General features: G+C 39.0%; 1 protein-coding gene across 1 annotated transcript in view; it reads left to right on the forward strand.

Annotated features, from left to right (window-relative positions):
* The window catches only part of LOC306860819 (leucine-rich repeat-containing G-protein coupled receptor 6-like), an 89,901-nt gene that overhangs the window by 52,981 nt on the left and 13,003 nt on the right, over nt 1-23,917 (forward strand). The window contains exons 3-8 of the mRNA XM_079402762.1: nt 10,024-10,095; nt 11,984-12,055; nt 15,693-15,908; nt 16,754-16,825; nt 21,107-21,175; nt 21,881-21,952. Coding sequence (XP_079258888.1) covers nt 10,024-10,095; nt 11,984-12,055; nt 15,693-15,908; nt 16,754-16,825; nt 21,107-21,175; nt 21,881-21,952 — 573 coding nt within the window. The remainder of the gene's footprint in view (nt 1-10,023; nt 10,096-11,983; nt 12,056-15,692; nt 15,909-16,753; nt 16,826-21,106; nt 21,176-21,880; nt 21,953-23,917) is intronic.

The following is a 23,917-nucleotide window of genomic DNA, read 5'->3' on the forward strand; positions in this document are numbered from 1 at the left end:
TTTATGTCATGCACTATTTGCAAAGCTTGCCTCTGAAGTCACACGCCTGTCAACCTTAAAGGGGTCGTATCATAAGCAATCAAATTTCCCTTGATGTTTTGAGATAAAAAGGCTTGTTCTATGAAAACATACCATAACTTTCAAAACTCCAAGCTGCAAAACGTCTATGATGCCAGATGCTTGACACAGGATCGTCCATGTTTGCATGTCATTGATGTCTATTGGATGGTCAGAAACTTAAGCCACCCATAAAGGAAAATGACAGAGAAAGTAGAAGAGGTAGTATTTCTCAACAAAATAATGACTAGGAATGTCCTCTAAATCGTATACTTTATTCAAAAAGGCATGAATATGACTGTGAAATGAGTAAAGAATTCTTCCAAATAATAGGAAATAAATTTGTTTGACAAGCACAAAATTAAACTCCCCTTAAAAGAGATGTATTGTAAAATCAAAATTCAGAGAAAAACACTTAAAATATAAAACATTGGAGGGGAAAGTCAGAATTGTGAGATCCTAATTTGAAATTGCAATATATTCACTCGGAATTGCGAGAAATTGTGATATAAAAAATAAATAAATAAATGTACATTTAACCTTATATTTTATTCTGTGGTGGAAATGGGCTTCTATCCAACTATGTTAGTCTGCTGCAATCACTTTAAGACCTAATGCATGTCTTTTATATACTGTATTGAAAGTTACAATCCCAGATATAGAAACTTAATCTTGTTATTGCAGGAGATACAGCTACATAAAATATGACTAATATATGAAAAAATAAAATGTGATTTTCACACAAAAAAACCTTAAAATTCAAGCTTAAGTGATGTTCCTCTTTAAAGAATGTCCCAAAGACACATTTGCATGTGTTTTACTTCAGATGTAATCTCCTTTCTTCTGTAGATATTGTCAGAACAATATATCAGCAAATCGAGTGCTCTGTGCAGATGTCTTTCATCAGACAGAAGGCTGATATTACAGTCACAATGTCAGATGCAGATAAACACACTTAGATTAGCACCTACGTAAAAACCCACACCCTACCTATGTGTTTGCAGATAACCTCCTCTCCTTTCTCTTCTCTTCTCTCATCTTTTCTTTACCAAAGATAATGCCGCCTGGAAAGATTGGATGTCGAAATGCATTCAATCAATGCCTTTCACAGCAACCCTCATTTTGATTCTTTAGTAACCAAAACATGGTAACATACTGCATTTATTCGAGGTGATTTTCATTGTACCGTGACTTCAACTGTCTGGATATCTCTGACACGTCATGTCAGATTAGACTGAATGTTTTTTGATCTCCTCACGGATTCTTTTTATTATTAGATACAGCTTATATGTGAATATATAACATAACATGACAGCTCCATAGCTTTTTGAAATGAAAACTAAATGCATATGCTTACAGTGTTCAATCACTAATAGCCAAAAGTCATACTAATAGACATACCAGCACATTCTGTATTATCATTTTCCACATTGTAAAATTGTAGTAAACTCATCTAAATGTAAAATATCACGCACTAGCATTTTAAGTATTTTAGTCAATTTTAGTAAGTTACTAGTCAATAATATTAGTTTGTAGTGTAGCCAATCTTAAATTACTTTTCAAAGTAGCTTCCACAACACTGGCTTGTGAAATCAAAGTTAGGACAATTTTGGTACGGGGAATCAGTCTTAAATCTTATCTGTTTTTTCTGAAATGTACATTTTTGGTTAGTCTTATCAGAGATGTATGACAGCAAAGACATATTATAGGATTTTTTTTTTTAATCTGTCTTTTCACACAAGTGCCCACATGGGACAGACCGTGAGCACTGTGATAAAGATCTGTGTAAATGCCATAAAATCAATCCAATTTTTTATAAGAGAATCAAAAGGGGCTGTGCGCAGTCTATTTCCACACAGGTCAGTTTATAGTGATGATGAATACATATTTGAGAAGACAAGGTCACTTTCAGGGATCTGGCGAGAGTTCGGATTTGAAAGCCAGAGGAAGTGCAGTCACAACGTGTACATTTTTCCATTTGCAGATCCTCCTCAGGCCAGGATCCAATCAAAAATGATTTAGCTATAGAAACGTTTTCCATCGTGCTGTGAAATTAATATCACAGGAAACTGTATTGCAAATAATATGACCCGGTTCTTAGGGTTTTAAAGCCAATGATATTTTCACCAGTCAGAGAATTCTTCAGATTCAATAATGCAATACATATGTGGTTTAAGCAGTTTGTTCAAGTAATCACTGTTTGTGCAGGTTTATATTTGCCATTGTTTTGCAGTGTGCTTGTGGTAATTGCAAAAATAAAGAATTTAACAGGTAGAAAATGAAAGTGAGCTCTTTTAAAGCTATCTCAAGGGCACAGTGTGCATTTATCTCTATGAAAGTAATTTATCATATAGGCTTTATTCCAAAAAAAGGAGAAAAAAAGGTTTACTGCAACGTGTTAGTACAATCTGTAATACAGTTTGATTATGGATTTGCAGGGCTAGAAGGAATCTGCTGATGTTTTTATGCGCTGGTTGTGTGGGTAAATCAGCAGAATGGATTTCAACGTCGTAGAATATGGTAAACTAACTAGCTGCAGTCATCATGACATTTGCCAAAACGTTTAAAGCTGAAATGTGTGCTTTTTTTTGTATTAAAATACCATTTAAAAGTGAAACATCCTCACCAGCCCAACATAGCAGCATTGTTTAATAGTGTGTGTTTTGAAGCAGCGCTATTAGTTTTTCCAACCAATAGCAGACAGGGAGAGCATTTGGGAAACCTGTTTGAAAACAACCATTTATTCCGTTTTGCACTTCAGCTAATAAACAGCTATGCATGGGATTTATATTTCTAGAATGACAGGTGTTTCAATCTGAAAAGATTTTTGGCCCTTTTTATTTTGCTGGAATAGATTCCATGTGGATGAGGAAAACACTTTATAAATCAAATTCCTCATTGATACATCCATGAGATGAGAGTCAATGAGAATACATTAAGAGTTGAACCAGTATGAGTCCCATCAAGGCCTTATTTTTCTTTCTCTGCTAACAAATCTTCTCTGAAACTCAACTGTTATTACCTCTCCACGAACAAACCAACATTTAAAAAAGACGAGTATGATTAAAGTTTTACGGTATTTTGGCCCCCAATGAGGCATCTAACAGAAGACAGATGTGCTGCAGGGGGCCTAACACTAACCAACCATCCCAACGTTTTTTTGCCTCTGACTTGTGCTGCTTGTTGTCAACACAGCTTTCGGTGGTCTAATGACAACGGCCAGCCTTCACCTTTTTACACACACTATCTGCAACGCAGCCGATCTCGTAAACTACTCCCCATAAACATGTGGTTGCTGCTTTATGAGGTCGCAATTGATGCTAAAAACGGACTGGAACTGCAACAAGCTGTTAGTAGGTTGTGATTGCGTTTTTTGACAACCAAATGTATCCTGACACTTAATTTCAACAAACATCTGTGGTAAAGTTGCAGTATGAAAAAGCTCAGCTCACACTTCATTTGATGCAGACTTTTATTGTTTGGTCTGATTTAGACAGATGTTGGAGATCCCACACTACAGCAAGTAAATACGCCTTGTGTAACTTGCATCCAACAAAATGCATTAATTCTGTTTTGAAAAACTGTTTTACACCATTTGGTTTGAAGATCACTTCAGAGCTAAACTCCAAAATGTATTGAAGCTTTTGAAATGGTTGCCACCAATAGCATATTTTTCTCATTCACACCTTCCTTAATCTGACTATTCAATGATCCTTTGTAGGGGAGTGGAGTGTTGAGGGCCGTTTGGAAAATTTTGGACTAGCAAAGACTAGTAAGTCTGGCACAGGTTATTAGGGAAGGGTTCAAAGAGGTTCTGTTTAATGCAGTGTCTCTTATGCTGGGTACACACCACAAGATGATCCGGCTGATTTTGGGCCGATTCATCCCCTTCCGACAATCCTAGGTAATGTCCCGATTATCTTGGTGGTTCTAAAGATTATCTTATCAGATTTCCTGTGATGTGAGGTGTGTTAAGAGTGACTGAATCTACTCGGAAGAACGTTGGATGCACCCCGATCGCGAATCATAAATATTCAGCATGTTGAATATTTACGATCAGAAATCCTGATGTGTGGGGGGAACCCCGAGGACAAACTCAGTTAGCTGGATTTGATTGTTGACGATTTTGCTTGATCTTGGATCATTTGGTTCTTCGAAGCTCATGTCGGACTTGCTGTCACAGCAACAGGTCCGTAAACTTAAACCTGCTCAGGAGCAGGTTTATTTCATGTAAACAGGATTGCATCTTTTTAAGCAGAATTGGTACTTAATATTTTCCCCAGCCACCGCTACTTTATTACTAGAGTACCCTACTGGTCCAGGGACATTAATTTAAAATAATAATAATTAAAAAATTAATTTGAAAATAATGTTGTGTATTCTATACTATAGACACAGCCAGTATCTATACTCATTATACTCATTGAAAGATTTATTAGTGATGAAATAATTACTTTATAATGAGTCGTGCATTAATTTGAGTGGTGACAGATATGAGCGCAGGAGATGTAGACAATTTGATCTGTAAGAAACTTTAATTGATGCTGTCACATAGGAAATCTGCTTCAAAGATAAAATTTAATTAATTGCTAATTAAAACATTGAAATAAAAATGTAAAGTCTGTACAAATACTAGAAATCATAAATATAAATAATTGGGAATCATGTAAAAAAAATACAAATAAATTAAAAACAGTGCACATTTCATTTATCTATTTACATCTCATTTATCTATTTAAATCTATATACATTTATGTAGTTTTGTCACGATTAGAAGATCTGGCATCTTTCAAATCATCTCAGATGTATTAAGCGAGATACGAAGAACGGACCCCTGGAGAGCCACAGTCCTGCTCCAACCTTGATAAAAACTCACCTGCCTGTAGCATTCTAGTAACCCTTTGACCTTGATTAGCTTGTTCAGGTGTGTTTGGTTGCAGCTGAACTCTGCTGGACTGTGGCTCTCTGGGACCAACGTTGGACACCGCTGGTGTAGTAGTAGATCCCCAGCATCTGCCCAAATCATTAAAGAGACTACCACTGTGAGCACTTCAGTTAACGACTCAGGACAAGATGATGCCGATGTTTTATTCTCCAAAGGCAATTTATTCTGAGACAAGCTGCACAGAATACTAAAATGTTACTCCTAAAACATGACTAGGTTATTAACAGAGCATTGGTAGCCAACCCTGCTCCTGGTGGGCTATAGTAGAGTTCAGCTCCAACCCTAAAAAAAACACACCTGAATGTAATAAAGGTGTTCAAGATTACTTGATGATATAGGGCAGGTGTGTTGTAACAGTAAGGTAGACCTCCGGGAGCAGGTCTGGCTACTTCTGCAACACAGGCTCACAGATTCAATTTATCATGGATTGGGTTCTTATTGACTGCAAATAATACCAATTCACATGACTCAAACCAGACCAATTTTCCAAGTAACTATGGGCTGCAATTTGCTAGAGCGCACCACTGTTCAGAAGACCATTTGCACACCAACCAAATGAAGCATGGGCCGATGTCAAACAGAAGTCTGCATTAAAATATCTAGTGCAGGGGTGTCCAGTTGTGCTCATGGCGAGCAATTGTCCTGTTGAGAAATTTCCAGACGGGTGTGATGGAGCTAAAATCTGCATGACAATGGCCCTCCAGGAGAAGGGTCAGAAACCACTGCTCTAGCGAGAAACACTTCATATGAAATTCCAATTTGTGCATACTTTCTATTGAGTGATGAAATCCTACTGGATTTGTATTTCTGTGTATACATGCATCAAATTGTAATTGCATTGAGATATTAAAGAAATCTCATTTTGTTCCCATGGCCAGATTCAATTTTGAAGACTTTACAAACATTCCTAATGTTCCTAACAATACACTCATCATTTCTCAGAAGAATTTACAACATGTTGACAAAAGTGGCTTAAGAAAATTAGCATTAAAGCCATGTTTGTCTGTAATGTGAGAGAATACCTAAAGCAGAAAGCTCCAGTGTTTAGATACATGACTGAATTATAACGAGGGATAAAAGTTGACCGCAGGGCTGGCACGAGCTTTCAGCAGAACAGCTTGCTGTGGTACATGCCTGAAACCTCATCCGACACGCATGTGAAACCGTCACTGGCCTATTTACACGGGGTGAACCGCTAAGCTTCGCAGCCTCCAAATTTTACACTTTTATTTTTGCCCTCCCCATCCCCCTGCTTTATTCCCCTCTGTCTCTTTCCCTGTACAAAACAAATGTTTGTGAAAGAGTGGCGGCACACGGTCTTACCAGAAATAGAGTCGGATGGGAGTGTGGTCTGGCACAACATGAAGTGATAGCCATTAAAAACCTCAGAGACTTAATGGCTCGATGGCGGAAGACGGCAGTGTGTGTGAGTGCATAAGGGAGTGTGATCTATCAGACCTTGACATAGACCCAATTCTGGGTTTTGTCATTCTGTTTTCTGGGCTCGTGTGGCCCTTAATGTGCCTGTATACAACACGGTTGCTGCTTTGCCAGAGCTGTCGCACCCATCACATTAGCTAAGCTGATTTACATGCTAAACATTGGCAGCAATTCTCAAAACTTTCATCTTGTCACACAAAAAGGACCATTTGGAGTACATGAGGAGATTGAGGCTACCCCGGCAGGATGGAGCAGCTTTGTTGCAAAGAAGTCTGGAGGTATGGGTGGTCCTGTTTAGCCTGTCATGACTCCTTGTGAGGCTTCGACAGACTTTCCTCAAACTCTGCCACCCAGGAAAAAACACAAACGCTTATTAAGTGATTTGTTTGATAAACAAATTGATTAGACTGGATGGGTGAGCCTACAGCTGGTTGATATTTGCTCTCACTCTCTCCGGGAACATCTTTCCTATGTCTTGAGTACTTTCAGAGGTAACTATCAGCCATGATGCTCTGCTTGGCTGTTGCTGTGTGTGCATTATACAGCAATTTTCTAAGGGTTCAATTGAAATTTTGGTAGATACCTTAAAGGATGATTTGTTGAAATTACTCAAACTGGATTTTGGCACCTATAGGCCACTTTTGGCATTGAACGCATCATGTGGGTATGATTAATAATAATAATTTGTTACACTTTTCTAGGCACTCAAAGTGATTTACATACAAGGGGGAAATCTCCTCAACCACCACCAGTGTGCAGCATCCACTTGGATGATGCGACGGCAGCCATAGTGTGCTAGAACGCCCACCACACACCAGCTTATTGGTGGAGAGGAGACAGAGTGATGCAGCCAATCAGTGTTTGGGGGGGCCATGATTAGGAGGCCATGATGGTCAGAGGGCAAATTTGGTCAGGATGCCGGGATAACACCCTACTCTTTTTCGAAAGACATCCTGGGATTTTTACTGAACACAGAAAGTCAGGACCTCGGTTTAACATCTCATCCGAAGGACGGTGCTTTTTACAGTATAGTGTCCCCATCACTATACTGGGGCGTTACAACCCACACAGACCACAGGGTGAGCACCCCCTGCTGGGCTAACTAACACCTCTTCCAGCAGCAACCTAGTTTTTCCCAGGAGGTCTCTGACCAGGTACTGACCAGGCTCAACCCTGTTTAGCTTCAGTAGGCACCCGGTCTTGGGCTGCAGGATGATATGGCTGCTGGATACCTCAGCGGAACATAATTTCTGTTTAAGACTGTCTGCTTGGCATCAGGTGACATTGTACTTTCTGACTACATTATATTCTTGTTTGAAAACAATATAATCCCATAATCCGAGCACTGATTGTACCGTGAGGCCCTCAAACAATACTCTGACAACAGAGGTGGAAAGTAACAAATTACATTTACTCACGTTACTGTAAATGAGTAGCTTTTTTGTGTACTTCTACTTTTTAAAGTAATTTTTAAAATCTGTAATTTTACTTTTACTTTTGTTTGAAGTATTGTACTTCGCTACATTTTAAAACACATTAATTACTGAGTAAAATAAAAAAAATAAAAAAATCGCTCCCTGGAAACTACTGCAGTAAATAATGGGCAGGAGAACAAACTGGTGCTAAAATCACAAGAAAGATGCAGACGGACAAGACAGGCGTTAGTGGTGCAGACCCAGCTGAAAACCAAACCCCGTCGTATTCGGCTGAAGTTGAACTCGAATGAAATGAAGTCAACCCCTGGCCATGTTTATGCTCTATTATGCAGTGTAAGTTGTTTGCTTAGGGAGACCAAACTAGCAGCTTATAAAATCTCGACATCAACCCTTCGCAAGCATGTAGAGGTAAGGTTAAAAACCTGCATCATTGCATTGGTGGTTAAAATGAAGCTTTGGCAGTTTAGCTAAAGGTTTTGCACAAATTTTCCAAAAAGACAGTGGTGCAGGGTGTGCGATATATATCGTCTGTGACAATATCGTAATTGTTGTTTTAACGATGTGCGATTTGACATTATCAGTATTTAGCCAAAAACCAAACAAAACACTCCTACCGTGTGTGAAGTATCTAGTAGATTAGACTAGTGCGCGCACATTTAGAGTGCATTCTTTCACTGCGTGATTCGGTCTGTTAAAATGCATTTAAAATGATCACACAATTGAAGTTATAGGTGCAGAAAACCTATATTTATATAATTTCATACAGTAAACCAATATCACACGAAGAGTGCCGTTTTTCTCCAAAAATCAGCATGACAGTTCAATAAACAAGAATTTAATTAAGAGACTTGCGTTTTAGACACCATATTGCCTGTTTTTGCTCTATTTCGACAACAAAAATAATATCAAACACAGCCAGAGCACTGAGCAACATGACCGTGCTTCGTTCCTGAATGAATCAACTGTCTAAATGATTCGGTTCAGTCGAAATGACTCCCTTATGGTGACAACTACTGGCGGTTTTAATTTCACATTTAAAGTATCTTTTTTTTTTTTATATATAATTTCAAATATGAGTATTCAAAATTGTATGTCTTATATATCAAAACATTATTTCTGCATTTGTAACTGCAGGTTAAATGCATTCATGTCCTGCATTAAACAGTGTGTAAATACATCTAAATGCCACTTCAGGTAAAGCTTCTGTGTTTCCTCTGCATTGCAAAGATGAATTTTGTTGATACTGATTTAATTTGCCTGGGAACAGCCCAAATGTCTTATTATTTTAATAACTGATTCCTTTAATTAAAGGAATTTAATTATCTAATTTGAGATTTATAGGCCTATCCCAGTGGTGTCAAACTCAGTTCCTGGAGAGCTGCAGCCCTGCCGAGTTTAGTTCCAATGCTGCTCCAACACACATAAATGATTAGATTAGTCTAGATATAACCCTGGTTGCTATAGCTGGATCAGATGTGTTTAATTAGGGCTATATCTATACTGTTGTAGGGCTGTGGCCCTCCAGGAACTGAGTGTGACACCCTTGGCCTATCCCATTGTTGCGTCCCTCCCACTGTTTAAAAGGAATTTTAAATGAGCTACTTTTTACTTTGACTTGAGTAGATTTTTAGACTGGTATTTTTACTTGTACTTAAGTAAAATTTCATTAAGGTAATGGTACTTTTACTTGAGTAAAATATTTTTGTACTCTTTCCACCTCTGTCTGACAACATACCTTATAGTACATTTTCCACTTCAGTAGCAACTCTAACCATTTTATCTTTGGCCATTGTGTATAAATTCACTTGTACTATGACATGTTTGTTGCCACAGGAGGCAAAAGGAGCTTAGAGCGCATTCATATCTTGGCTCTGCTTTCAAAATGTGTTGACGTGTTTTGAGACCATACAAAAGAGAGAATTCTGTACATGAGCGGTAAAGACCAGCGGCCAGAGAGATCTGAACCCCAGCTGCTGTGGGTCTTCCTTCCAAGGAGATCTCTCACTTTTGTTTTCACCATGAGCTCTTGAGTGCACACACATGCATACTTGTCTTTATGAATTCACCAGATTCTCTTCTCTCTGTTAAAGTCATCAATGTGTTGGACTGCAAATGAACCAAACCACTTCTTTTGTACTTCCACAGGAGACTCTCGGGCAACCACCTGAGACACATCCCTGGCCCCGTGCTCCAAGGCCTGTACAACCTCAAAGTCCTGTAAGTAACGAAAGACAGAAAGAGTGAGAGCGTTTTTGTTTCAGTTAATGCTTCTGTGGAAAATAACATTCAGGGTGAATCATTCTGAAAAAAAAGACTTTTGTTGCAGTGTCACACACTGCGAAATTAGAAACAGAACTTCTGACAGGTGATGATTCAGGTTTTGCTTTGCGGTGAATGGTCACTGAGCTGTTCTTTATGCATGGGTGTTTGTTGATGGTTTATTGACAGATTTTAATTTGATTGACTGACTTAAACCCAGATGATGGAATTGAATAGGACAGACAAAGACCAGGCATGGAACAATTTCATTCACGCCAACATGCATCTCAAAATTTCCACACAGGATTAAGTGCACCTTTCCATGCCATCCTGGAAGCTACAGTACATTTGCTCTGTACTGTCATTCAACAATCCAGTGATTTTTTTTTTTTTTTTTAAATTGAACACCACAAAATTGCCCTACCACATCAAATAATTTGACTGACCCATAAAGTAAGAAAACAACACTCTTATTCATATCTTTATCATGTGCCCATACATTTTCTGTAATTGTACCTTGTTAAAACTGTTTACTTTAACTGTTTCTAGATTTACATTTTAGTACGTTACTGAGAACATGAATTTAATTTAGTTGAGTTTAATATTTAATATCCTTTCCCTTGTATTGAAAACAGCATAATTGTAATTGTCAGATATCTTATTTCAGTGGACAATGTAGACAAAAAGAGATTGGGTTGGGTATAACAATAGTTACAAATTTTCTCTGTTTGCTTTCTGTGCCCTATTATGTTTTACACAACAACTTATTCAACAACCGAACTTGTCTGAGGCACGAGTACCTGACCTCCTGACATTTAAACTAATGTTGTTTTCAATGAGCCAGTTGGAATCACATTTAAATGTGGGATCACATAAACCAAAACAACATGATAAACATTACAAAAATATCACATCAAAAACATCTGTTAGTGAAAATATGACAAAACTGATGGGGGGATGAATACGTAATTTGTGGCATTTGAATGACAAAATAATAGAGGCTTGTTCAAAACGTCATAAAGACTGCTGGACATTTTAAGTCTAGATTCACAATGGCTATGGTGGCACCCTGATTTCCTTGATAAGGGCATCCTGCCCACAATAGGCGTATTTATTCCTTCAACCACCAGCAATTCTCTGCTGCGTGGTCAAATGTCAGGAGTTTCATTTGATTGGACATGATAAACTGTCTGCCTTGTAATTAAAGCTCAACGTCTGTGGCCGTGAGCTCTCGCGTTGGAATAATTTGCTTTGTTCAGAGAGCTCAGTGTCATTGTTCTACCACTTCCTGTTTCTTTCGTTCTTTTATTCGACGAGTCCTGTGAGCATGACCTCAGTGGCCCACCCAAGCAGTTTCTCCCACTCACTCTGTTTCGTCTTGTTCAGTCTCTCTGCCCCTCCCATGTTCTGGTTTTGTCCACTGAAAAGTGCACCACATAGTACCTGAAATCATATCTCCTGACTGATTGATGTCAGCGACAGGTAACCTCGTCAGCAGTAAGCTGGACAACTCTTGTGCCCTGGAGCCATACTGACATGCTATATTTAAAAGAAAAGCCTTTTTAGTCTGTTTTTTGACAAGTGTTAATGCTCAAATATACCACCCAGGAAACACATATGGAATTGACTAGTAGTGACTTGTGTATATATATATATATATATATATATATTATATATATATATATATATACATTTCGTTAATACAAAGAGAAGGCCACCCATTGCCACTACTGGTATTATTTGTGATATTATTTTTTTGCAATCACATTTAGTGTTTTAAAATAATTCATATCCACCAGAGCAGAATTTATCATCTTTCTAATTTTCGTTTACGGTCTCTTTGCAGGATGTTGCAGAATAACCAGTTAGAGAGATTGCCCAGTGAAGACCCTTGGGAATTACCCAATTTGCTCTCTCTGTAAGTATCACATAGTTCAAGTGATCAAAAGCAAACTTGGTGCTGTTAGAGATTTACATGAAACAATGGTGTATATTAAAGCAACATTATATAGGCTGACATGCCAAGCGCAGACCTCCTGGTTGTGACCACAGCTTCAAGCTTAACAGCTGGAATAAAATGGATTCACTTGATTCAAAGATTGGTCTCATGTGAAATGTTATTCTGCTTAGAATATGCTCCCATTGTACAACAAAATATATGGAAGTGGAACAGTTTGTCCAGGAACATTTACATTATCAAGAATTGTGAATCAAATATTACATCATAAGCACAGAACACAATAAACGATTTAGTACCCCTCTATCAGATAAGGTCTCTAGCAGTAGTTATTTGGTCTACAGTGCAATCTAGTCATGAGTTAACTCTTGGCACTTGGAAAGCCCAGTTATTTATATGCCTATTAGGACCATTAGACCCTTCATTCAAGAACTCCCCACCAGGGAGGATCAAGTTTGCAATTTAGGACACACATGGTAGTGGTAAAACAGGTGTTCTTTGGCTGTATAATGGTGAGACAAGTATATATTTTTTTAGCAGATTTTCTTCTTTTTGTTGGATTCTCGATCAAAAAAAAAAGCCATACAGCTCTTTGCAGAGGAGAGCCAATAAATAAAGAACCACCAACGAGTAACAAAATGCATAGTAGTTCTTGTATGGTCTGTGCAATTCAGTTTTTCAAAATTAATACAGTTTGAAAATTAATTCAGTGGTTCTGTGTTTGTACTTTTTCCCTAAGCGCTATTAGCTAAATGCTAACTCACAAGAGAGACAAATATGATACGTCACATTTAATATCAGAACGGTGAAAAAGAGGAACCTTTACAGGGCTGTTGGCGCATCTGGAACCCATGAGGAAACCGCCAGACACTGTGCACTGGCTCCTGAGTGAGCGCTGGGAGATTCAATGAGCTGTGAAGAGCCCAATTTTCCATCAGTTATTCTTCCCTCTTCCCTTATGTCCAAAGTTTCCCTCCTAATCGGATTCACGCCCCCTTCCTAACTGGTTCCCCATGAAAAGGTCAGAATCTAAATATTGTCTCGTATTTTGTCTGGCCTTGTCCATCTGCTCCACTTACATCCACCCCTCGACTCCTTTCAATTATTCCCAATGCCAGTCATCATCCCGGAGCCGTACACCCACTTTTTCCAAATGAATAATTCCATGTAAATATCCATGCGCTCATTTCCCTCTACCTTTGCGAGGATGTTTTCATTAGAGTCATGGCGTACAAATTTAATTCCTTTGCCACCAACAGAGTTTTTTTTTCCCACATGGAAGACGTGCCTGGTTCTAGAAGAGGCTCCAGACGTGCATAGACTGTGTCCAGGCCCTCACTGTAGTAAGGCAGATACTCTGGCATTCGTCCAGACAATTTACGCTCACTTTCAATCCCCCATAACAAAGAATATGCAGTGATTTAGCTAGGTGCTCTATCCTGAGTTCCCACAAGAGTAGAAAGGCATTTAGTTCTCAATAAACATGTAATTTAGGGTAATGATAAGATGGGGATCGGTTAACCACTGGGGGGGCTATAAGGTTTGAAGTCCACTGGCGCCCGATGTAGACAGAGGGAAGATGATTTGGGGCAGGACAGAGGATTGGTGATGAAACTCATCTTTGTTTCTTTAGAGTTTAGGACTGTAGGCTATACTTGCTGCACTCAGCACAGAGCATCCTTTGATGTCAAGACCATCCATCCAGGATTTAATCTATGAAAGCAAGATCTGATAAAGATCCAGTAAAAGCTGAGCAACAAGACTCACCTTCCTTAAATCAGAGGCAACGTAATACCTTTTGATAATATGATGCCTACCAATTAGATTTCACACAAGAGACTATGTAAGTAATGTTCACACATTCAATTTCAAATCTTAAGCCTATCAAGCCAGATGATTGAGACGTCATCAGCAAGATGTTGGTGTTTACCTAGCAGGGTTGCACAGCATGGGAAATGCAGTCTGAAAATACAGGGCGTTTTTAAAGCCAAATGGCATTGTACTTTGGGTACAAGTTCTTCTTCGATTGATGCTCATCGTGCATTACCCTCAGCTGAAGAACTGGAGGGTTGAGAAGGCCAGAGGGGAGGTGAGGAGAGGCCAGTGTAAAATGAATGTGTGTGAAAGGTCATAGGGGAAAAAATGCAGAGGAAGTGCTTGCGGCTAACTCCACGTGCTCTGCTGCTATCATACATCACGTCTTGCTGATCGCTGAGGTTCAACACCGGCCCCATCCACTAAATCCAGGGGGAAACATTCATTAGATCAAAGTCTTAACTTGTTGACATAGGAAGGACATTCATCTTGGTTGTGGAGATGTCAAGGCCCGTGAACAACAGCCTTGCAAAGAAATGGGGTCGGGGGAGAGAATTTCTATTTGTGAAAGAATCCAAACGTCTGCACTTTCAATTATTTCCAGCAACCTCTGATGCTTTTTGTTTTTTTTTGTTTTTTCACAGCTTTTATCTTTAGCTCAGTTTCTTTGTTTAATTTCCAAAAAATCTGAGAGAAAAACTGTTCAATAGCATCTTAAAGCATTCCAGTCAATGTGGAGCAAAAATTCCTTTGGTGGCTTTAACCAAATCAACTCACCATGCTGCAAAGCCATCAAATTATCAGTCGGTGCTTTATTACACCATATGGGCGCAAACAAAATTAAAGAGGAATGACCAATTTTTGAAACGCCTTCATGTGGTTGGATCGAGAGTGGAATCTTTGCCTCGGCAGCCCTTGTACGCCTGGTTTGTGATTGCACAACTTTTCTTTGTATCCTCTGGAAGCCACTTGTGATTTAGCACCCTTTCTCTGAATGCTTTAAATTGAAAAACTTAAAAAACCCACAAAGCATAGCACTCCACCTGTGGGCTTCCGATGTTTCATCAAACATTCAGAGCGGTGACCGTGCCACAACTCTCATTAAACAAGTCCATGCTAGAGTAACTAAAGATAGCTCCATAAAACACTTGCACATAAATCGCTTGGGGGGAAAACTAAATTACTCAGGTGGTCGTGCCAATCCTTACACCAGAAGAACAAAAGATAGAAACAAAGAGGCAACAAAATTATGCTTTAATTATGATATCGTCAAAGCAGAAATGTTGTGACCGCAGACCACAGCATGGTATCTCTTTCTGTTTAGCCACAATTGGTGGCTCCTTTGTTCATCTTATTTATGTACCTCTCTGGAAGGCGTGGCAGTTGGATGAATGAAATGAAAGAGGTGGATTCCGTGACAGGACACTGCACGGACAAGGAGTGTTGCTGTTGACTGGGTCACAAACATTGTGGGGCTGGAGTCATGCCAGGTCAGGCCTCAATATTAAAAAAGCTAGTGGAAGAAAACAAGTATATTTTATAAAGGGTAGGTAATGTACAGTGTCTAGTTGACACAGGTTCAGAAACTTCCTTTAGTGATTCATCTACATGGAAATATACTGCCAGTCCTGTAATTGCTCATTTTTCACAAATATCTCCTGCTAATTTGACACCTGGCGACCTGGTTAAACATAACTGACTGTATTATCTGCTAATTTTCTGCTCCATACATAAACTGTGTACGGGAATAGACATCTGCTTCTGTTTATTCTAATAAAAACAGGCGTCTGGATGCCAACCTGATTATGGAGTTGCCAGCAAGGACCCTCTCGGGTATGCGGTCCCTGCGGCACTTGTGGCTTGATGACAATGCCCTGACAGAGATCCCAGTAAGCGCCCTCAATGACCTCTCTTCGCTCCAGGCTATGACCCTTGCCCTAAACCGTATCACCCACATCCCAGACTATGCCTTCAGGAATCTTTCCAACCTGGTTGTGCTGTACGTATCTACTTCCACACAACATGAATAAACCAAGTAGGATGTTTTCCTGGATCAACTTGTTTAATAGTTAACCTCAACATATATCTAGTCCCTTCAATCAGATGAGAAATGTAGGAATGTTCTTAAAGAGAAATATCACCCAAAACTAAAAATTCTGTCATTAATTACTCACCCTCATGTCATTCCAAACCCGTAAGGCCTTCGTTCTTCGGAACAGAAATTAAGATATTTTTTATGAAATCCGAGAGCTTTGCGATCCTTACTAGACAGCAACCCAACTTACACATTCAAGGCCCAGAAAGGTAGTAAGGACATCGTTAGTGGTTCAACCACAATTTTATGAAGCTACGAGAATACTTTTTGTGCGCAAAGAAAACAAACATAACTTTTGTTTTTTAACAATTTCTTCTCTTCCGTGTCAGTCTCCACCGCACATTCACAAGAGTACAACGACAAGTGACATGAGGGTGAGTAATTAATGACAGAATTTTCATTTTTGGGTGAACTAACCCTTTAAAACCCCAAACCCCAACTTTAAATGTTTTACTCTAACCCTTGATCTATTTGACTAAATCACAGTAACTATAGAGCTTGTGTCAGTATAAGGAAGGGAAGCCATGAAATAAGAGGAAGTTGGAACACATGTCTTGGTTTGACAGGACACCACAAGAATCTTAAACTCTTTCAATCACAAAGCAGTGAAATGATAGTGTGGATTAATTTTACATCTCATCCGCCACCGGTTTACATTCATTTGAAGCAATGTACACAGCCAAGCAGGTGTCATTCCTGGAGTATGTTTTGATGTTTACTATAATCCTAATGAATGTTTTCATGTTTAGGCATCTTCATAACAACATGATCCGGACCCTCGGACAGAACTGCTTTGAGGGACTGCACAGCCTCGAGACTCTGTAAGTAAGATCGTCCCTTCATGAAAGATTAAAAACATGAAAGCATTTCCTGTTTTTAATGCAAACAAACCCTGATCTGTTATTTGATTTTGGCATCCTCTTGGAATCATTATGGAAGGGGCTGTGCCTATAAATATAAATCAAAATTACTAGCAAACTCGCCTGACTCTACTTATGCTCAGTGGTTCAGCTTTGTATTCACTATAAACAAATCATTCTTTACACAATACTTCTGCTGTTGAGATACGCACGTTAATTGCAGTACCTTGTTTTCTAAAAAACACTCTTACCTCTCATTAACATTAAAGAATGAATGTATGGCAGTCTTTCATTATCTGTGATAGAAACAACAATAATGTCCTGACAATGACTTCAGTGTTGGGTGATTTCTTCAGTGTTCCATACAAAAGTATATGTGTAAGCAGTGTGGACACTATACATTGATGTCATGAATCTGGTCTATTAACTTCCGTTAACTCACCACCAGAGGTCACTCGCTCACCACATGGAATCTTGCACCACACTAACTGTTACACGCCACCTCAGACTACAATTCCCATCATCCATTGCACTGACGACACACAGCTGATTGCACTGATCACACACCCTACATAAACCATGGACTTCCTCTTCCTCTCTGCCGAGTATTGCATTGCGTTTATCACTCCCCTAGTGTTAGCTGCCTTACCGAGCCATTCTGTGTTTTCTAAGTTTAGTTTGTTTTGTTTATAGTCTCGTTTCCTGTTTCCCGTCCTTTTATATATATATATATATATAATGTTTCCATTTGTCCTTTAGCTTCATATATTCAACATAGGATCATTAAATTGAGTGGGAAATGTAATGGGATTTAATCTCCATAATGTAGCAATCTGATTTCAAGACAGTATTTTCTTGTCTGAATACTTATGTGTTATTATGCATTCTATCACTAAATTAAAATTATATAAAATTATATATATATTTATTTTTATTTTTTTTGTACAATGTCAGTAGCATGACCCATGTTAGAGGTGGTTGACCTCTAATATATATTAGACTGGTGTATTTTATATATTTTATATAATTTTACATTAACCTGAATGCAATTTACCTATTATAATATTAATGAGTATGAACAAATTAATATACTACTAAAAATACAGTTAAGAACATCATGATTTTATGGCTACTGGCTACAATTTTCATATCATAGCTAAACAAGAGTACACGTTTTCTGCTGGAATTCAGGCTATATACAGTAATTTATATATTACTAGACATGGTAGATTAAGATCAAATGTTAAATAGGCTCAATAAATACACTAGAAATGCTATTAAAATTCATGAGAAATTTTGAAAGGGGCTTACGAACCAGAGCCAATGCATATTTGTAATGTAATGTATGAAAGACATTACATAGACCATGCTATGAAAGTTTGGCTTTAAAATAATAAGCATATGCTGAAGTCACAGTGGTCTCCAGGATAACGAGAGGTTCACACCTGCTTTTTAACAGCCTGCTGAAGTGCTAGAGATGACGTCTTTACGAGAAAGATTTCAGTCTTGAGAATTACACACACTGAACTGAAACACTTCATTTGAAAGCAATCACTGAGAAACCGTGCACTGAAACTCTCCCGTGGCGATTCTGTGGCTCGCTAAATTTGGCTTTTGGAAGGAGATTTGTTTCAAGGAGAAAATATTTAAGCTCTTGAAAATGACAAAAATGATACAAGGCTTGAGTGATAGGAAAATTAGTTATGATACGATAGGAAGTGATTCTCAATCAGGATGTGCATACGCAGGTTTCTTATTTTGTTAAAACAGAATTATATACTGAATATAATAGCATATAATGTAATTAAATAAAACTAGATGAAGCTGGACTAATATATCTTAATATACTATTATATATATATATATATATGTGAAAAAACAATTTGAAAAACATTTAAGTAGTAAGCATGTATGCATTACAATTAAAAATTCCACACGATTAAAAAATCTCCCAGAAACTGTAATATGTAGTCATGTTGCATATTGAATTACATTTTAATTACCGTTATAATAATGGCTAAGCAGGAAACTAATCTTCCTGAGGCAAATATTCTTATATGTAACATGACACACTGGAAGAAATCATGCCAGCTGTCTCAGTTCAGTTGCACATGTGTGTTTGGGAAGTGTTGAGTTTCTTGAAACAACAGATGGAAACATGTTTGCCTTCTTTAGGAGGTCTCAGACATCTTTTCGTGGGACAATGTTCATCTTTTTATTGATGCTACTGTAATCCCCATCACTGTAATTATCTCAGAAAACGCATTCACAATCATCAGACAAAGTGGCCACCACAGTGTTGTTTTGTTATGATGCCTGATGATTTAGCTTTCAAACAAACTTCTGCGTGGTTTGACGAATTGTAAATCGAGGTAACTGACAGCTCCCGTTCTAAACAATGAGGTCTTCCCAGGAAATGAAAGGCATTCCTCTTCTCTGCTATATCAAAGTAATGTCTCCAAACAAGACTGACGGATGTTCTAAACAAAACCAGGATGTAGACATGGCAGAACCACGCGGCACGGCTCACCCACAGCAGCGTGTTCCCAGTCTCTCCATATGCAGCCCATTTTATAGGCCGCAAGCGCAAGTGGATTTCCATGCAGTGTTTGAAGAAAATTACTTAAACACTTACATGACTCACTAGAAGTGAGTGAACTAATGAATAAAGAGATGTTGATTCACATTCATATAATCTAAATGGCTCATGTTGATTAAAAGTGCTGCTTTTAAAATTAAAGTTTCTTTATTGGCATTGACGGTTCCAGGAAGAACCTTCACCATCCATGGAACTTTTCCATTCCACAAGAGATTTTTCATAGTGGAAAAAGGTTCTTTGAATTATTTAAGTGTATATCACACTATAAAACTTTCGTTCTTTTAAAGAAATGTTATTTGGGGCACTAAAAATGTTTTTTCTAAAGCATCACTGTGAAAACCCCCTTTTGGTATCTTCATTTTTAGCATTTACAAGTAAGCATTCATAGGTTGATACCTCTTGAGATGCATCCAAACCAGCCCGCCAACAATGGTTCAACCAATGCCATGAGTTTGGGGGTGTATCTATCTTTGTGTTTGAAAATGTGTTATTTTTGCAATTTCGTTTGTGATGCTAATGGTGCAGAAATACTTCAGCTTTAAACAAATTTGTCAAGAGTCTCATATCAAGAATCTCCTTAAATAGTTTTTTTTCTTTTCACCTCAAATTTAGGCCAAGTTCGCTTTAACACTCTTGTGCAACACAGACACACTCACGTACATATAGACACACACATGTACACCCACACACTGGAATCAAGCAAGTGCTTCGCCCATTCTGGATGGCGGCCAACGCGGGTCCACCCCTATTCACCAAGCTTACTTCAAACGCACTTTTTTTTCCTTTTAAAAAACCTAAAATATATAAACATTTGGACAGTTTTGAAAACGTACACTTCACATTAAGGGATACGACATATAATTATGGGTATGAAGAGACATATTGAGCATTGGGTATTGTAACTGTGGGGAGCGGACGATATGACTAAGTCTTGGGCCTTCACAAGGGGATACAGGGCCAAAATGCACCTATTAATGCCACCCAGTTGTCTTTACTGGGCAAAAAGGAGGGTTTGTGGAAAAAAAAAAAACGTCTCCTGTTCAATTATAGGATTTTCCCAATAATTATTCTCTGAAAAACTCCAAAAGAATCGGAGATGAAAAGGAACGCTGAGATCCAAGAAAAACAACATGCAAACTATGGCCATAAACACATTGTTCTTGCACCTGCGTGTAAAGGCCGCTCGCCCTTAGCAACCGCCCGTGTTTTGGTTCAAGCACGGTTTTTGGACGCAGGTTTCCTAGAAGGCTAATGAAATGCATACAACAAAAATAATGTATGCAGAGGAGAGGTCACGACATGTCCGATTAGCTTAGAACAGCTGTCTTGGTCTCCAAGGAGCGGCCAACACGGAAAACCCGCAAGGTCACAGGGAGGGATTTTGACTGATTGGAACCACAGTTCTTAAGTATTTGCTTATGTTACAGACACGTAGGATAAAAGATCAAATAAAAACGTCAAAACAGTTGGGCTAATATGTGACGAGACCGCTAATTGTTGCTCGAAAGGTGGTCTTATGCAAGACACAACTTAGACATAGCTGTACTTATTAAGTCCTAAACATTTGCACATACAAGATCTTTTTCTCTTAGCTTGTGTTTCACAAAGTTCTTCTGCTCTCATGGTTGGTCTCCTTTCTCTAGGGAATTGAACTTCAATGACCTTCAAGAGTTCCCCGTGGCCATTCGCACACTCGCCAAGCTTCAGGAACTGTAAGTAACCAAAACTAACTTACCCGGCATACATGCGTCAGTGTGCTTCCTTTAAAGTGGACCGCTTGGCCTGGCCTCGTGCTCCTTGTAAATCCCGCTTAGTCCCTAGAATGTGGTTCTCAAGCACAAGTCTCCTGAAAAAAAGCAGATGCTTGGAGATGAGCTCTTAAGTCCTTCCTTCTCAAGTATCCTAAAGTGTTTTTTTGCCTGCGGGACCACCTCCTGACAGGTGTTTCTGTAAGATACAAAGGATGTTTACATGGGCAAATGTGAATTGACTCAACCAAATGGCTCACATGTGTGCTTATGGAGGAATTTGAGATAAAATGCAACTGGGCTCGATTGTCCAAGGTGATGAATTCATTTTCGGCACCCAGAAAGGACCTTATAGCCTTGTTTATTTAACACGCGTAATTATTTTAGACTGTTTAGAATTTTCGGATTACAATTTGCTGGCAACGCGTGTGCCATAAATTATATTCATAGTGACGGCAGATGATGATGAATTATAAGCTGTTGCAGTAGTTGAATGTGCGGCCGCTCCGAATAGCACGTCAGCGCTACAATTTATAGGCTATACGGAACAGATGCAGTTAGCAAAAGCACTCCGCAAAGCTGGTCTTGATCGCTAGATTTCCTCATCCCATAGGGGATTGTGTTCAAGTGTGCAGATGGTCATATTCTCACTCTCCATGCGTCTTACAGGGGTTTCCACAACAACAACATTAAGGCCATTCCTGAGAGAGCATTTGTGGGGAACCCACTTCTGCAGACCATGTGAGTATCTTGTCTCAGCAACGACAGTAAAGAGCTCCTCTGTTGACTAAACATGCCTCACTGTGTGATAGAAAGACATTATAAAAGTCAGTTTATCTCAGCCAATGGACCAGGAAATGTGTGACAAATATTTGGGTCGTTTTACAAACGGGTGCCTTTTTTGCCCTCTTTTACAAGTTTAAATATGTGCAAATGGTATGTGTAAATAACACATCAACAAAATGCAGTTTTATTTAAAAATGTATTTGTTCTCCCTGTAGTAGCAAATGTATTAAGTTGTATTCAACAAAATGGACATATGTAAAGGGTGTAATTTTATGTATTGAATTTTAAATTTTTTAGCAAAAATTATGATTGTAAAAAGGCTGGCATTGGATATTTTTAACAATAGAAAGAGAGAAAGCAAAATTAGTTTTATTTTGTCTATGTTTGTCTTTATTATTAGATTTTCATTGGCAATGTGTTTAAAATATTTTTAAACCTTTTTTTTAATGTTTTTTTTTAATGTTTCCAGTTCACATGTCAATCATGTTACCAACATAACTACCTATTATTAAAGTAATGTACTATTCCATAGAATTAAAATAATAATAAAATAACATTTTTCACACTCTACACCTATTAGAAAATATGTTAGAAAATAAAGAAAATAAATTTTTTTATTGGAAAAAAATGGACATAAACGTATGTCAAAAGATGAATGAATGAATTATGCATTTATATAGAGCTTTATTGTGTATTGCTGTACACCCAAAGCACTTTACAATCATGTGTGTGGGGGGGGGGGGGGGGGGGGGCGGGGTCTCTCCTCAACCACCACCAGTGTGCAGCATCCACTTGGATGATGCGACGGCAGCCACAGTACTACGGCACCAGTGCGCTCACCACACACCAGATACAGGTGGAGAGAAGAGAGTAATGAAGCCAATCAAGTAGATAGGGATTATTAGGAGGCCATGATTGACAAGGGCCAGTGGCGGGAATTTGGCCAGGACACCAGGGTTACACCCCTACTCTTTACGATGAGTGTCATGGGATTTTTAATGACCACAGAGAGTCAGTACCTCGGTTTAACGACTCATCCGAAAGACGTCATTCAATCTAATGAACAAAATCGTATTTAAAAAAAATAAATAAATATGTGATAGTTATGATAGTGTCAGTCCTTGTCTTGTGTTTCCCCTCCTCCCGTGCCCATATTTGGCCTTCCTGTTCCTGTCCTCGTTTGTCTTCATTAGTTTAATTAGTCCCTAGCCCTGTGTTTGATTAGTCCACACCTGTTCCTTATTTCCCTGTGTTTATAAGCCCTGTGTTTCCTAGCCCCTGTGTCCGGTCTTATCGTCATAAACGTCATTGATGTTCGTCTCTCCCCAAGCTCCTCGTCTCATTGTGTGTGTCTCTCCAATAAATGTGATTATTGGAACTCCTACGTCTCCTCGCTCCTTGTGTCCCGAGAGGGAACGTGACAGAAGACCGGACCCACAACAACACTATGGCTGAAGACAGGCTTTGGTGTCTGCGGCAGGATGGTCGGGAGTTGGTAGAGTATGTTGAGGAGTTTCTTGAGCTTTCCAACGAGGTGAGCTGGATTGACGCCTCGCTCGGTGTGTGTTTTCGGTTTGGGTTGGACAAAGATGTCATCAGCTGCGATATCCCCACGTCCAGTTTTTCCCTTATCGGGCTGATAAATTATGTCCTCAATGTACATGGCATTGATTTCGAAGTCGAAGAATGTCAAACCGATCTTCGTCCAACCCAACCCGAGAACAACCCGGCCTCACCAGCTCACCGCTCGCCAGGACCCTCCACATACCCTGCCAAATGTTCCGGCCACCCAACTCTTCCCAGCACTGCTGCTGTCCTCAGCCCAGAGCACCCCCGCAACCCCGCGCTTCAAGAGCGCCCTCCTGAGTTCCCGCTGGTTCCGTCCAGCCCTCCTGAGTTCCCGCTGGTTCCGTCCAGCCC

Source organism: Barbus barbus (genome assembly GCF_936440315.1).
Source record: "Barbus barbus genome assembly, chromosome: 41".
In the NCBI taxonomy this organism is placed as follows: domain Eukaryota; kingdom Metazoa; phylum Chordata; class Actinopteri; order Cypriniformes; family Cyprinidae; genus Barbus; species Barbus barbus.